The sequence below is a fragment of the Simochromis diagramma genome, unplaced genomic scaffold (assembly GCF_900408965.1).
Source record: "Simochromis diagramma unplaced genomic scaffold, fSimDia1.1 OVJJ01000612.1, whole genome shotgun sequence".
Classification (NCBI taxonomy): domain Eukaryota; kingdom Metazoa; phylum Chordata; class Actinopteri; order Cichliformes; family Cichlidae; genus Simochromis; species Simochromis diagramma.
In genome coordinates this window covers 1,307,246-1,321,414 of record NW_024387419.1, presented here as the reverse complement: position 1 = coordinate 1,321,414, position 14,169 = coordinate 1,307,246, and the positions used below count along the sequence as shown (strand labels likewise).

At 40.4% G+C, this 14,169-nt stretch overlaps 1 protein-coding gene across 4 annotated transcripts in view; it reads right to left on the bottom strand.

Moving 5' to 3' along the window:
- Positions 1–6,914: 6,914 nt before the first annotated feature.
- Positions 6,915–14,169, bottom strand: part of htr2cl1 (5-hydroxytryptamine (serotonin) receptor 2C, G protein-coupled-like 1) — a 206,221-nt gene continuing 198,966 nt past the window's right edge. For all 4 annotated transcript variants that reach the window (XM_040012525.1, XM_040012524.1, XM_040012521.1 and 1 more), the window contains one exon: positions 6,915–13,877. In XM_040012525.1, the coding sequence (XP_039868459.1) occupies positions 13,293–13,877 (585 nt within the window). In that variant the 3' untranslated portion in view covers positions 6,915–13,292. The remainder of the gene's footprint in view (positions 13,878–14,169) is intronic.

Below are 14,169 nucleotides of genomic sequence, written 5' to 3'. Positions count from 1 at the left end.
ATTAAAAAGAAGTATGATTTTTCATGTTTTTATCATTTCAGCTATTAAAAAATAGACTGGTCAAGCACAGGATATTGTGCTATAACAATTTTCACATTTCCACATATGCTACAGGCCAGGTAACTCTACATTCTGAATGTGCAGTCTCCTTCAGATTTACATTTTATACGAGCTAAAATGTCCATGACTTTTTGTATTTTTAAGAGGGTGTTAAAAAAAAAGCATTATAAAACAAATGACATGACTATTTCAAAGCATGAATTTCATTTCATGGATTTTAGATTAAAAAGGAATTTTAATGAAATTTGCTGTGAAATAATTAGTGAAATCTGGGAAAATTACAGGGGAGGAGGGACATGAAATGAAAGCCTATAAAAAAATCAACGGGAAGAGGCAAGTCTGATGGCTAGGGCCCAGTTATTTTAATGTTGTATTTTCTATTTTGTTTAAGTTGTTTTATTAGTTTGGCTTTTTATGTTTATTTGAAGTTTTTATTTTGTTTTTTAAATTAAGTTTCGTTTCAGAGTGGATTGTCTTGTTACAGTTTTAGTTTCAGTTAACTATAATAATCCTGCCATTTTTTGCCAGCTGAGCTAGAAACATAAACTACATCTCATCATGTCCTTTAGTTTATCTGTTTTATTATTTACTCCCCACCTCCACCCCAGCCTCCTCTTCTGTGCGGACTATGATGCTCACAGAAGGATAGCAGCAAGAGTTAAACGTTTACAAGATGGTAGTGAGAGCAGCTAAACGCTGGTCTGCATAAATATATTTACCTACATTTTTTGAAACATTTTAAGACCTTTATGCTGAAAGCTGAGGCCCTTTAACAGCCGCCGTTTCTCGCTGCTACCTTCCGCTAGCTTGACGCAGCTGTCAAATCAGAGGGCTGCAGCAGATTGGCGAAAGAGCGCGTGCGCTGTCCGAAGCGTTCCGACGATTGCCGGCGGCGGCCGAGGACCACCACCCACACTCCGCGTAGCAGAGCGGGGATGAGCAGGCAGAGCCGCTGCAGGCCTCCGGGAATACGACACTTCCATTTAAATACACGTCGATCGGAGGCTCGTTTCTCTTTAATTAAGGAAGCACAACTAGAAAGTATAATCTCTCTCTCTCTCTCTCTCTCTCTCTCTCTCTCTCCATATATATATATGTATATATATATATATATATATTACACATTATTGTATTTACACAAAATGGAATCCCCAAACTGCTCCCGGTATACCTGACGTTTAGGACCTTTAAGCCTGTAGCTATCTTCATTATCGGTTAGGGCCCCTCCTCATCCTTTTCTTCTTCTTTGGTGCAACCCTATAAATTTGGGGAACCTCTTCGGCCTCTCCCCTTTTCTACAGTTCCCCTGTGGGAGAGGTTGGTGTCATTTATTTTCCAACACTAACTATATCTTTATCCACCCTGATGTTACTGATTGTGTGTTCTTAGCTCATCATTTTCATAATTACGCCTGTCTTTACTAGATACTGTGAATATGTGTATAGGCACCGTCTCTCTCTCTCTCCCTATACACACACACACACACACACACACACACACACACACACACACACACACACACACATATATATATATATATATGTGTGTGTGTATGTATGTATGTATGTATTAAGGTTAAGGCTGACTGCTGAAAGAGAAAAATGCTCTTCATATTTTTATCAATGAAATATTCTTTATCAATGACTAAAGACAGTATCTGGAGTCTAGTTTATGTCCTAAATCAGCGAACTGTTCTGTGTTCTTTCTCCAGACTGCTGACCACAGGAGGAAAAAATGACTCACATGTGAACAGCATGTGGTGTGAAGGGACAGGTTTGAAACAGCAATTTAACTAACACCAACCATCCACCTACTGAACTGAAAAGGAAACTGTATCACCCGTTGGCCCGGTCAATACAACAGGATGGCAGTCTCTGTAAAAGGATGCCAATCATGGTATATGGCTTAGCAGTGCAGCTCACGGAGGTGTTGGAGATGCCTTTCATCGGGCCACCAGGTATGCTGTCTGAGCCAGCGTTGCTCCCGGAGCCACTTTACAGCTCCACCTGTCTGTCAACAAGCTGTAAAATCACCCTGGATAAGAAGCAGCTTATCCAGTCCTCATAAATAACCTTACACACTGCTGCTGTGCCCCCTTTCGCCCACAAAGTGGCGCTGTTGCTTCATATGTCACCTCTGTCTCTGTCCTGGGTGCTGACTTCTGTGTCGCTGTCTGTGGTGCTGATTTGCCACCCAGAAAGGAGCTCAGTAAATAGCAAATAAATAAATAAACAAACACGATTAATCCTGTAAACTTACCCAGATGTAATTATGTGTTTATGTAGCTGTCCACTTTTATTTACAGCTGCACTGTCGCGGGTATTTGGCTCCGTTATGCTTCGCTGCAGTGCCATTATGTTTAATGGCCTATATCAGCATAACCAGGACTTCTGAGGGATGTGTAGGGGATGACTTATTGCATGCAGTATGCTTCACATGTTCTGGCCTGATAAACAAGAAGGAAACCTGGATCTGGCAAAGTGAGACTTACTCAGAACAGGTGAAACAGAGGACAACGGGGGAGATGTCACGCGGTGGCTCGTTCTCATTACCTGTTGTACTTGTGGAGATTCATGACATTGTAGTTGTTCATTACCACTCTGATCACATTGTTTGGGTTGCTCTGCTGCCATCTTGTGACTGAGAATCAAATGATAAACCATGTGAAGCTACAGACTGTGGGGAGGACGCCACTGGCTGGGAGCAGAACAACTGTAGGTGGGAGGGAGGTGAAGGGAAAAGATGAAGTGAAGCTAAGGAGACTGCTGATTGATTGTGATGATTTTAATGACCTGTATTAAGCTTGGATCCCTTCTTATTGTTACTGCTAATGAAAATTGTGGTATGAGATGCGTGACTTGTTTTCAGCCTCCGAAATGAAAAAGAGTGAAAGAAAAAGTTTCAGAAGGGACATACAGATCTACTTATTTTTTAAGCTTGTGTAGGCTTCTTTTCCAATAACCTGAGCACAAGCCAGTGAGAAGTGATGATGAAGATTGAGAGAGGAGTGGGTTTCTTAGGAGGTTTGCTGGTGGGAAGAAATGTTTCCTATGCTACACTCACAGGAGGAAAAATAGAGAATAACCATTATTGTGAGTGTGTGCAATCAACTCGTTGCCATTGAAGTGGTTGCCTCAAAGATGAGGACCAGGTATGTGACCACTCATAGCTACCATCTTCAAAGCAAAAGTCAGTCTGCTCTCAACTTGCAGCTGAATGAGGTCAGGTTGACCCTTACATGCAATTTGTTTTTGATAATATGTTAAATAACTGGGAATAACTGCAAGCCTGTTGTGGTACACCTAAAGAGAAATTCATATTTACTACTCACATTCAGAGTCCAGCCAGATTCATCCATCAGAGGTGCGATGATTGATCCATGTATCGATGGCATCATTACCAAAGAGCGATCAAAGTATTAGATCAATAGGGTGAAAGGATCAATACTTTGTTTCTATCCTCTAAGTTCAGTGTGTCGCCCACTGAAATGAGCCCACATTATTAATCTTTGGCTCGCTTCCACAGCATGTCTTTATCCTGTTTTCCTTCTCTCACCCCTAACTGGTCACAGCAGATGGCCCCGCCCCTCCCTGAGCCTGGTTCTGCCAGCGGTTTCTTCCTGTTGAAAGGGAGTTTTTCCTTCCCACTGTTGCTCATAGATTGTTGGCGTTTTCTCTGCTATCTTTGTATTATTGTACCGTCTTTACCTTACAATATAAATAATATAATATAAACCCCTTGAGGCAACTGTTGTTGTGATTACGTGCTATATAAATAAAACTGAATTGAAAATTGAACTGAATTGCTTTAAATAGTGCTGTCAGTGTATCGCCCTGTGCGTGGGGCCGGACAGTGCTAACACGTTAACGAGCTAACCACGCTAACGCATTGACACTGTGCAGCCCCATACACGGGGCGAACCGCGTTAACTCGCTAACGGAGATTTGCCGCGTTAATGCGGTTATGCCGTTAAAGTCATTTTAACGAGATTAACGCTGACGGCACTACCTTTAAATTAATTGTTAGGGGGGGAACGGAAACGCATACCTCAAACATGCAATATGAAAAATCTCTGAACCGTTTTGTGTTGACTGTCACGTCTATTTTATTTATAGTCTATAGCATATTTAAACCAAAGAAGTGGACCCAGAGTGGTTAGGAGACATGCACATTCACATTCCAGGTTCCCAAAACAGCCCAGTTTTATAATAAACGAAAAGTTGAAAGATATGTTTTTGTCATGTGTAAGGAAGAGGACTCCCTTACTACATTTATTTATATTATATTATCTGTATAGCACTTTAGAGCACACCTTTCACTTTATTAAAAGCACCTTATCGAGCACTTTATTTAGCATTGCACTTTAAGCATGGATTTGCACACAAGAAGTTTAAATATTTATTGACTATTTATTGGGAATTTTAAAATCAGTTGGTAGCCTTATTTCAGATCCTGCACAGCTGCTCCTCATCAAGGAATGTGGTGGTTGTCTGTCAGGAGAGAAGAAGGGTGATTGAGATTGTGATTAAGGTTTACCAGTAAGGAAAACTAATGCAAATGTGTGTGTGAAATCTAGGAATAAAAGTGGTGCAAATAAGTTTTTGTAAGATAATGATTACTCACCTTTCTTGCCTGTGTCCTCTTCAAGGTGTTTGGGCAAATGTTTCCCTCGGGGTCCAGACACCATTTAAAGGTTCCGGGAGAGACCATTGGTAAAGAGAGTGTGGTGAATCTTTTGGGCTTGGGTTTTTGGGTTTTTATAATATTGGGTTTGGTGTAACATTAAAGTGTGAAATATTTATTAATATGAAAATGTGAAATGTATTTATGCATTTATTTATTCTAACTGATATATTGTATATTGTGGTGGAAGGCTGGGATTTAAGAATTTACCTGAGAGTGGAATAATGGTTTAGTCTGTGACAGCTGAACATATTTAAGGCTGCTGGTTGTCATTAGAGGGGGGATTTGTGCTGTGAAGAAGTTCGATGAGTTAATTGTTGTAAGGAGAACTGTATAGCAAATAAATACTTTTTGTTCCACTACACTTGCCTTGGTCCATCTCACTGTGTTTCCAGCCGCTAAGGGCCGCCTTGTTACATCGTGTTAGCTAATTGTACTGGAAAGCAAAAATCACAGTGATTTAGTGTTCATCTCATAAATAACGACACCCTGCTCACCCCTATATAAGCTTTTATAGGTTAAAAATATTGGTATTGATTTTGCCAATACTTACTCTGTATTCATTTGGAACTGGATCGATATGAAAATTTGCTGTATCAACACACCACTAACTCATAGATTAGAAACAGAAATGTGAAGGCAATCTGTCTGCATTTAAAAATTACACAGCAGCTATTAGAAAACCTTTAACAAACTATCTGAGACTGATTGCAGTCAGGACTGCAATAGTTTGGAGACAGGTTGCCTCCCAACAAGCAATCTATGCAGTTGCCTTAGTGGCCCGCTACAGTCAGACAAGACATAAAATAATGTATTTGGCCACAATGATAAGAGGGATGTGTGGAGGAGTAAAGGTGAGGCTCTCAAACCTGAGAACACTGTAACAAATGTCAAGCATGGTGGTGGTAGCATCACAATCTGGGCTGTTTTGCTGCCAGTGATGCTGGTACATTGTGCAAAGTGGATGGAATAATGAAGAAGGACTCTGTCCAAATTGTTCAGTTTCACCTCCAATCAACAGCTGGATGATTGGAACTTGGACACAGTTAGGTGTTCCATGAGGAAAATCTTCCCAAACACACATCATAATTAGCTTTGGAATAGATAAAGCAGGCTAACGTTAAGCTTCTGGAAAGGTCTTTCCAAAGCCCGACGAAGATTTATGAAAACTATAAAACTGCTCAGACCTAAATAAATAGGTCTATTTAAATGAACTCTACCAATTTTACCAAACAGAGTGGTCACATATCCAGTCAGAATTATTTTCCGAGACTTGTTGATGGATACCAAAAACAACCCAGTCAGGGTGCAACGTAAGGGACATTTAACCAAATATTAGTGAGGGTGTATGTATATATTTGAGCCTGTGTTGATTAGAGAAAACCCAAAATAAATTCAAACTTGTGCACCTAATTCTCATTTTAAAAAAAATCATTAAAGATGCTGTACAGTCATCCCAACCGGAAAAAAGAACAGTTAACAGAACAGCTCAAAATTAGCATGATATTCATGAGTGTACTGTATGCTGGCGTGGTAACAGTGTGGACCCTTGTGTAAGTAACACTGGACCTTTATGCACCGACTATCAAAAGAATGGGAACCTTTTCAGTTGACTGTTGATTAATATGGTCATATTTTCACTATAGAGTCGAGTACGAGAGGCATGAAGTCGCGCCCACAGCACTGTCATCCATCACCAAACAGCTTTAAGCCTCTTTAAAATTGAATGAAGTGTGTTTTGTAAGAAATCTCAATTGAAGTTTAGGTAATTACTGAGTATTTGATTAGCAGTATTAATACCAACCCTGCACGGACCAGGAAACTTGGCCACAATCATATTTTACCGTAGATGCACAAGATCAAGCGGTAATACTATACTCAGGCCAGCACGAGTATAATACTCATGTTGGGTTTTACTACGTGGCTCGCTGCATGGAGCATGAAACTAAAACACAGCCAAGGGTTTAATTATCTCCAGGTTCAGCTCTGTTCATGAAGCACTTTGGATAAAAGCCTCCACTGATAGGCAGAGGTTTCCAGTAGAATGAGCATAATAGTAGAGCAGAGTGAGGTGTCAGAACAGGGGGTTGGGCCCTGTACTGTTATTATCAAATTCCCCACATTACACTGCTAGGTGTTAATCATCAGAGAGGAGGGATGATTGTGGTTTGATGACAGAAAAAGAAAGAAATTCAATCGAAATTCATCTCAGCCACCACTTTCAAAGTAGTGTTATTGTTTGTTTTTTAAGCTTTTCTTGTCACTATTGTTCCACAGTGTGTTTGTCTTGTCAATTCAGTTTTATTTAAATAGCACCAAGTCCCAAGAACAGCTGCCTTAAGGCGCTTTATATTGTTAGATAAAGAGCCTACAATAATAGAGAGAGAAACTCCAACAATCAAACAATCAGAAGTTCAAAAGAGAACTTTCAGCTAGTTATAGCAGTAAAGCACCAAAACCAGGCTGCTTTCCATTAAGATGGATTCAAATGTGGCTAAATGTACAAATAACACAATTGTCCTCACATTAGAATAATATTTTAATAAATAAATAGCAGCATCACACAGAAAAAAAACATCATGTGGATGGTGACATAAATTGTAAAAACTCATAAAAATGTGTCATAGACAAACATTCACAATTAAAATGGTATAAAAAACCAAAAAAATAAAATAAAACAAAAAAAAACATCCACTACATAACACAAAAAAGGTCAACGCATAAAAAGTTCAAACCCACGAGCGCCGGATAATACAAGAACGAGACAAACCAGGTTTCTGTGTCGATGCAAACCAGCATCAAAGGGGGTGTTTAAATTCGGGGCTCGAGAACGAATGTCGTCTGCAATGAAGTTGGATTTAGAGTTGCTGGGTTTGTCAGACTCTTGAACATCCTGGCTACTTTCTGAGCCGTTTAGTGACAGAGTTGCATGTTTGGGAAGATCAACCAGAGTACCTTTCAAAAAGCTCTGCTGAAAAGTCTGATTAGCATTTTTTCAAATGCATTTTTATCTGAAAACTGTAACATGTTGCGAGCTCCTGGGGTTCTCTTACACTCTTTGACATCCTTCCAAATGATCCGGAAATGACAGGAATTATTTTGTGTTTAATTGCAGCAATTTATTGCTATTTCCGTGAGATAGAAAAGTAAAGATTATGACATTCTGGGAAATATGTGTATTTGACTTTGTTGCTGTTTTTTTATGATTTTATATACACAATACGATGTGCTTATATGAGTTGGCGTTTCAAAAGTCTTGTCCAGCGTTATGTTTGGACTGAAATATTGAGAACTGACGTAAAAGCGAAGAGGATCTTTTTGCTACATGCTTAACATCACACCAGAAAACTGTCAGGATGATATTTTCTGGGCCAAAGTGAGTCCGGACAGAATCAGGATAATATTAAATAATCAAGGCTTGCTAAGGTTGGCTTTAGTGCTTTTTCTTCTCCTTCATGATGAACAGGGTACATTGCCAAACAGAATAGATCTTCTGTTCTGTATAAGTTGCTGGAAAATAGAAAAATGTTATTTTCTAACCTTTTAACAGCCACTAAATCTGGTGATGCTAGAGAGTAGGGTTAGGGATATGTTAAAGTCAAAGTTTTTCTATAGAATTTCTGCCTATTTGGAAGAAATGCAAACACTAATACCTGCAATGCCAAAATGAATTTATTAATTGTGTGTATATTGCAACCATAATCCCACCCTGGGGGGAGACCAGGAGGATGTTAAAAGGTTAAGCTCTTGAGTATACTCCACTGTGGACACCTGATGACTGAGTAGTCTTTCCTGATTGAAGTCTGCCACCTGAGGCGCTTACATAGTTGGCATGCAATTTCTCCTCGGATAAGTCAGAACTGTTACAAAAAGCATGCAAGAACAGGGACATCCACATGGACCCTTGCACTCACTGTTTGATGATGAAATTACTTGCAGACATACAAAGTATAATCCCGGCTTATGTGCCAGGTGTTATTCAAATATACTATTTAATCATAATGCGTTATAAAATATGCACTTACAGCAAAATGAAGCCTGGCATAGTGCATCATTTTATACCAAAAGGAGGAGATTCTGATGTAATCATCATAAAAAAATCATAAAAATTCCAAAATGAACCCCCATTAGCACTAGCATGTCAGACCTGTCTTCAAGTGCTAGCGTGGAGTAACTAATATTTGCTAGCTAGTTAGCTTAACCAAGGTGCTACTGAAATTTTAAAACTATAGTTCACAATTTGTGGCCACAAAAGAAGTTCTTATAATACTTCTACTTGTTGGGTTTTTTAAATAAATAATAAATGACAGATTATGTATTATTCAGATGTGTTGCTAAGGCTAGCAGGTTCACTCTGCTCCCAGTGTTTATGCTAGCCTAGGCTAACAGTGTCCTGGCTTTGCTAATGATCGTCTAATTAAAGCAAACAAACACATTTCTCATAATGTCAGAACATTCCTTGAGTCTCTGTATAGACACATAATTCCTTGAAAATGTAAAATGATTCATACCAGGTAAGAAAATGTGTCAGCTAACACAAGATACAGCGCATTGTCATCCCTTTATGAGTTTCTATATACTGCTGTAGCATTTCTGGGATTTTTCCTTTAATCTTTAACATAAACCCAAAAAGCTCCCGGAGAGGGAAGAATCTTTCTCTCTTTCTATGTACTGAAAAGAAAGTCTGTCAGAAAATGGCTCCAGCTATGTCTATACACACCAGGCCTGGATCGAATTTCACTGAAATCTTTTCAGAGTGATTGCTTTCAGCTGTCCGGACAGGACTGGCACCTGCAGGGATGTTCCCGGTTCAGTCCACTGTGCTGGACACAATCAATAAAACCCAGAAAAGCTTCTGAATCAATCTCAGACTGCAATTTGAGCCAAGCTCGGTACACAGACAGGTACACGAGAAACATAGAGCTATTACATTGTGACATAGTGAGTTGGCTGGCCTGGCAGCGGCTCTTTCCGTGCCGGAACACAATCCTTTCAACCACGTTCAGAGAGTCCTCTCTTCTCCTTTTATTTTTTTTCCTGTTTTTCCCCTTGTTTACATATTATTGTGATAATTGGGAAGTCAATGAGGATAAAATGCCCGAATGCTGTTTGGATGGTGCGTTTTGTTGATTGCCCTGTGTTTGTTCGTTATTTCTTTCCTGTACTTCACAAGAAAGCAAAAACCTAAGTGAGGCAGAGAGGACCTTTTGAACAACACTTTAAACATGCATGATATTCGTGGGTCAAACCTCATTGTTGGCTTGCCAACATTAGCTCATGTAGATCTCTCCTTGTGGAGACAAAAGTGGTGCCAATGCCCACTGGGTAAGTCTGTAGCATACAAATAGTGGATAAATTATACAGAGGCGCATAGAATTAGAACAAAGGGAACTATTATGGTTCATTCTAATTGTATGCAGGGGTGGCTGCAGACCTCAGGCTCTAGGTTCGATTGATCACATTGCAGGCTTTGACCTTTTACTCTTTGATTTTGAAGGGCGTACGGGAGATTATGGGTAATAAACATTCAAGTGTTTGTAAGTTCTTAGTGTTTTTATATGCTTGAGGCGATTATTAAGAACATCAAATATTGATTTCTAGAGAAACTGCCATCTACTATACAAAAGTAGTCATTAAGTGTGAGCCAGTCAGAGATATTATGTTTTAGAAAGTATTAGTTTAGAAAAAAGCGGCAGACTGAACAAAGACTGGTCAATAAAGTGGAAACAGTGGATGGAAAGAGATTTTCCAATAATGCAAAGTATTCATCTTTCATTTTAAGGGTCTTTTTTCTACTAAATAGCCATCTTTCTAGTATTGTTTTCTTTTATGGAGAAGGGCTGTGATTTTGTTTTACTTTGAAAAACTCCAGTAAATTTAGCCCAACTTTTAATTTAAGGTTAAATCTTGTTTATACATTCATATCTTATCTTCTAAGAGGCGAATTTCTTGATGAACTTGACCTTCAAATTCCACACAGTATTATATCTTTTGTAAGGCGGAGTGTTGCAGATAGTTAGTCTTTGCTGTTTTAAAACAAGTTTTCCATCCAGCATTTTGGGTATTTTACTTTGAAAACCTGTCTGCATCTTTGACTGCGTCTTTGACTGAAGATTATATAGTCTACATTAGGCTTGTTGTCCAGAATCGTCCCAGCAAATGGATCCCATCCTGGTTGGCCGAGTGTTTTTGAACAACGTTCAGGGTGCAGAGAAGGAATTTTTGTCTTTAACACGAAGTTTTGCAAGCTGCCATGAGAGCGACTGGATGAACTGCTTATTAGTTTCTTCCTGACAAAGATGTTATTAATGGTCTGTCACACCAAACCAAGTTTGTAAAACCAGTGAGCTGTGTCTTTTGTTTGATTTATGACCCTGGGATTTCTTTGCAGTGACGGTCGACCAGAACTAAGACATATTTTTGAAGATCTAGTTCCTTTTTCAGGCCATCTCAGGCTGTTCTTCATCGATTTTGTAAATGGATCGTTCGTTAAATGTGAATGTCTTGACAGTAAAAACTAAAAGCTGAGGTATTTCTAGCAAGAATTAGAATCGGGCCGATTAGAACTACCTCATGATGTCCTGTTATCTCGGATAAATTTGTGAATTTGTTCATGAGAAAATCAAACTGCAGGTATTTCATCCAGAGTGGATGAAGCATGCAGTCTTGTCAGATGTCAATAAAAATGTAGGAGGAGGGAAAGTGGGAGTGAGAGAGGTGGAGTCAGAGTGACAGGGCTCTGAGTGTTGGGGACTTTGTCTCTTAGGGTATCGACTTTCTGTCCGTCTCACGGATGAAATCTAAAGCTACTTGGTCTTAACTGTGAGTTACTGTGAAGCTGTAGCAGATCAGAGAGTCTGACTCAGTGCAGGGTTGAAACACTGCCAAGCAAACCATCATTGGAGCTTTAGTTTCAGTGTAATTCTTCGATTATTACTAAAATTTGTTGATTTATACGCAAACAAAGCCATTAGTGTTCTTTAATTTCTTCCTTTTTTGGCTTTCACTCTACCCTTCAAGCAGGTTTTAGCCTGCAGAATGACTGAAACGGGACTAAATTAATAACTGTCCTTGAATACAAATCCCTCATTCTTTTCTTTTTTAAAGTAGATGACACAGAGGTTCTTTTCAATTCAAGGATGTGTCCTTCACAGATGCCCAGAATATCAAATTGCGAAGATTTGTGCTTGTAGATGATATGAAAATCCTGATGCGTAACCTGATAATATGATATGCATGCTCATTAGTTTGGGATATAGTCAAGATTAAAGTCACATATAAGTTGTGGCAAATCAATCAAAAATCAAACCTTTTTTGACTCAAACTTTTCATTTATTTGCATGAGGCTACGTTACACTGTAGTCTTGTTTTAATGGGTGAATGCAAAAGATATACATTTCCCCGTTAGGCTTGTATAAAGAAAAGAGTGGGAATGAGTAATGAGTGTAAACATGAAAAGAGTTCAACTTAACATAAAAAAATTACATATAATGCATTCCTTTTAGACTGTTTTACTTTTATTTAAGATTTCATTGGTTGCTTTGAGTTAAAAACCTGTGGAAGTAGTGAATTTAGCATTTTGCAAAGTGTTTCTGTTGGTCAACAGAAGCCAGAGCCTGTCAGCTGTGTTAAGCCAAAGGCCTGCACCTTGTTTCTTAGCTCTTGTATCCCCCTTGTTCAGTCCAATAAAGGAGAAGGGGGGAGGGTAAGAGGTGACCTCTCTGAGTCATGTGACCACTAGATGGCACTGTGAGTCCACCAGAGACCAGCGGTAGTACATTCCTTTATGTTGGTCCCCTCAGACACGCTTCAACTGCAGTTTCCTTCAGAGAAAAATCCCCCTCCTGTCGGCTGAATAGTTTCATTAAACATGCTGGAGAGGTTCATTCAGATGGCTCTCAGGACTGCTGTTGTTGTCAAGCTCGACCGGCACAAAAATATATTTGGTTTAGTTTGCTTGGTGTGGAGGGAATCCACGTGGACCCGAGCTCGGACTGCATTTTGACTCTGTGTGAAGGCTTGAAGGCGTAGTTTGACCCCAGTGGCCTCTCGGTTGGTGCTTGACTCTGTAACCTGCGTCTGTGGGACTCCGTGAAGGGCCACTTGACTTAATGCTAGGTTGACGAGAGCTGGCTCTCCACCGACCTCTTCACTTCATCCCTTTCAGTGGATCTCAGCTGGTATTGTCAATGCCATGAGGAGCCCCCACATCTTGCCACTGATGAGTGCTTAGATGTATAGGTAAAGGCCTGGTGGATGCCTTTGTTTTCTATTAATGTTATGAAAGCCAACATTTACAAAACGAGCACACTGGAAATATTGGTTTTCATTCTACCTTTCCAACCCGAAATATTAACTCTTCCGGTTTCTTTCCACATTGATGGACGTAGTACGGAGAAAAAGGCTTGTCAGCAGAGACTAGTCCTTTTCCCAGTAAGAGTCCTCACTACAGTTGAAACCAGTAGAAAAGCTGTCGTGTCCAAGCACCAGCCCTGCTTGGAACAGCATCTGCAGGTTGCAGAAGACTAAAACTGACCGGATGCACACAGTCACACGCTGCTTGTGTGTTCTCTCGGGGCAGGGCTGTAGCTGATGAGTGACAGCTCCGGCTCCAGCTCCGGCTCCAGCTCCGTTTCCGGCTCTGTTTCTGAAAGCATGCAAATGTTCTGGCACTCCGAAATGCTCTGCGAGGTTATTCCGAATTGCGTCCCATCGTCCGTCGTGTCCTCCGGGTCCACTGCGAGCCTCCCGTTATCCCCCCTACCGCCATTGCGACAGTTACTGTTGCGGTCCACACCTGCCTTCCCGTGATCGCCCATAAGAAGAGGAGTCACGGCGTGTGAAGGGCATGGCGGCGGGACGAGGAGGGTTTTGCAACCCTGGCTGGCTGCGTTGGCCCCGACTTTGTACTGGCACCTGATGTAGCTGGAGAACGCTCTCCTGTAGGTCTTATTGAAGAGGGTGTAGACCAGAGGGTTGACTCCAGAGGAGATGTAACCCACCCAGACGAAGACGTTGAGGAGGTCGTGGAGCAGTGACTCGTTGCAGGAGTTGCTGCACAAGACGAAGGTGACGTTGGTGATAAAGAAGGGACACCACATGATGAGGAAGAGGAAAAAGACGATTCCTAGAACCTAGAAGAAGAGAGAGGGGGAAAAGGAAGAGGAGGAAAGAAAGAATAAGAAGAAGATAGTGAATAGAAAGTTTGCCAGTTTGAATTCCTTCCAACCAAAACGTTCTTTTTCTTTCAATATCCCAGCGATTGCACCACTTCTAGTAGGATTTAAACTTATTTTACAGATATAAGAGGGCTTTGGTTTTCATCCAGAGTTAACCTGAATTTTCAGAGGACAATGCCAAGCCCGAGTCACACATTCAGCGACTCCAAGTCTTTTTACTCAAAGTGTCTGGCACAGAAACACGCCA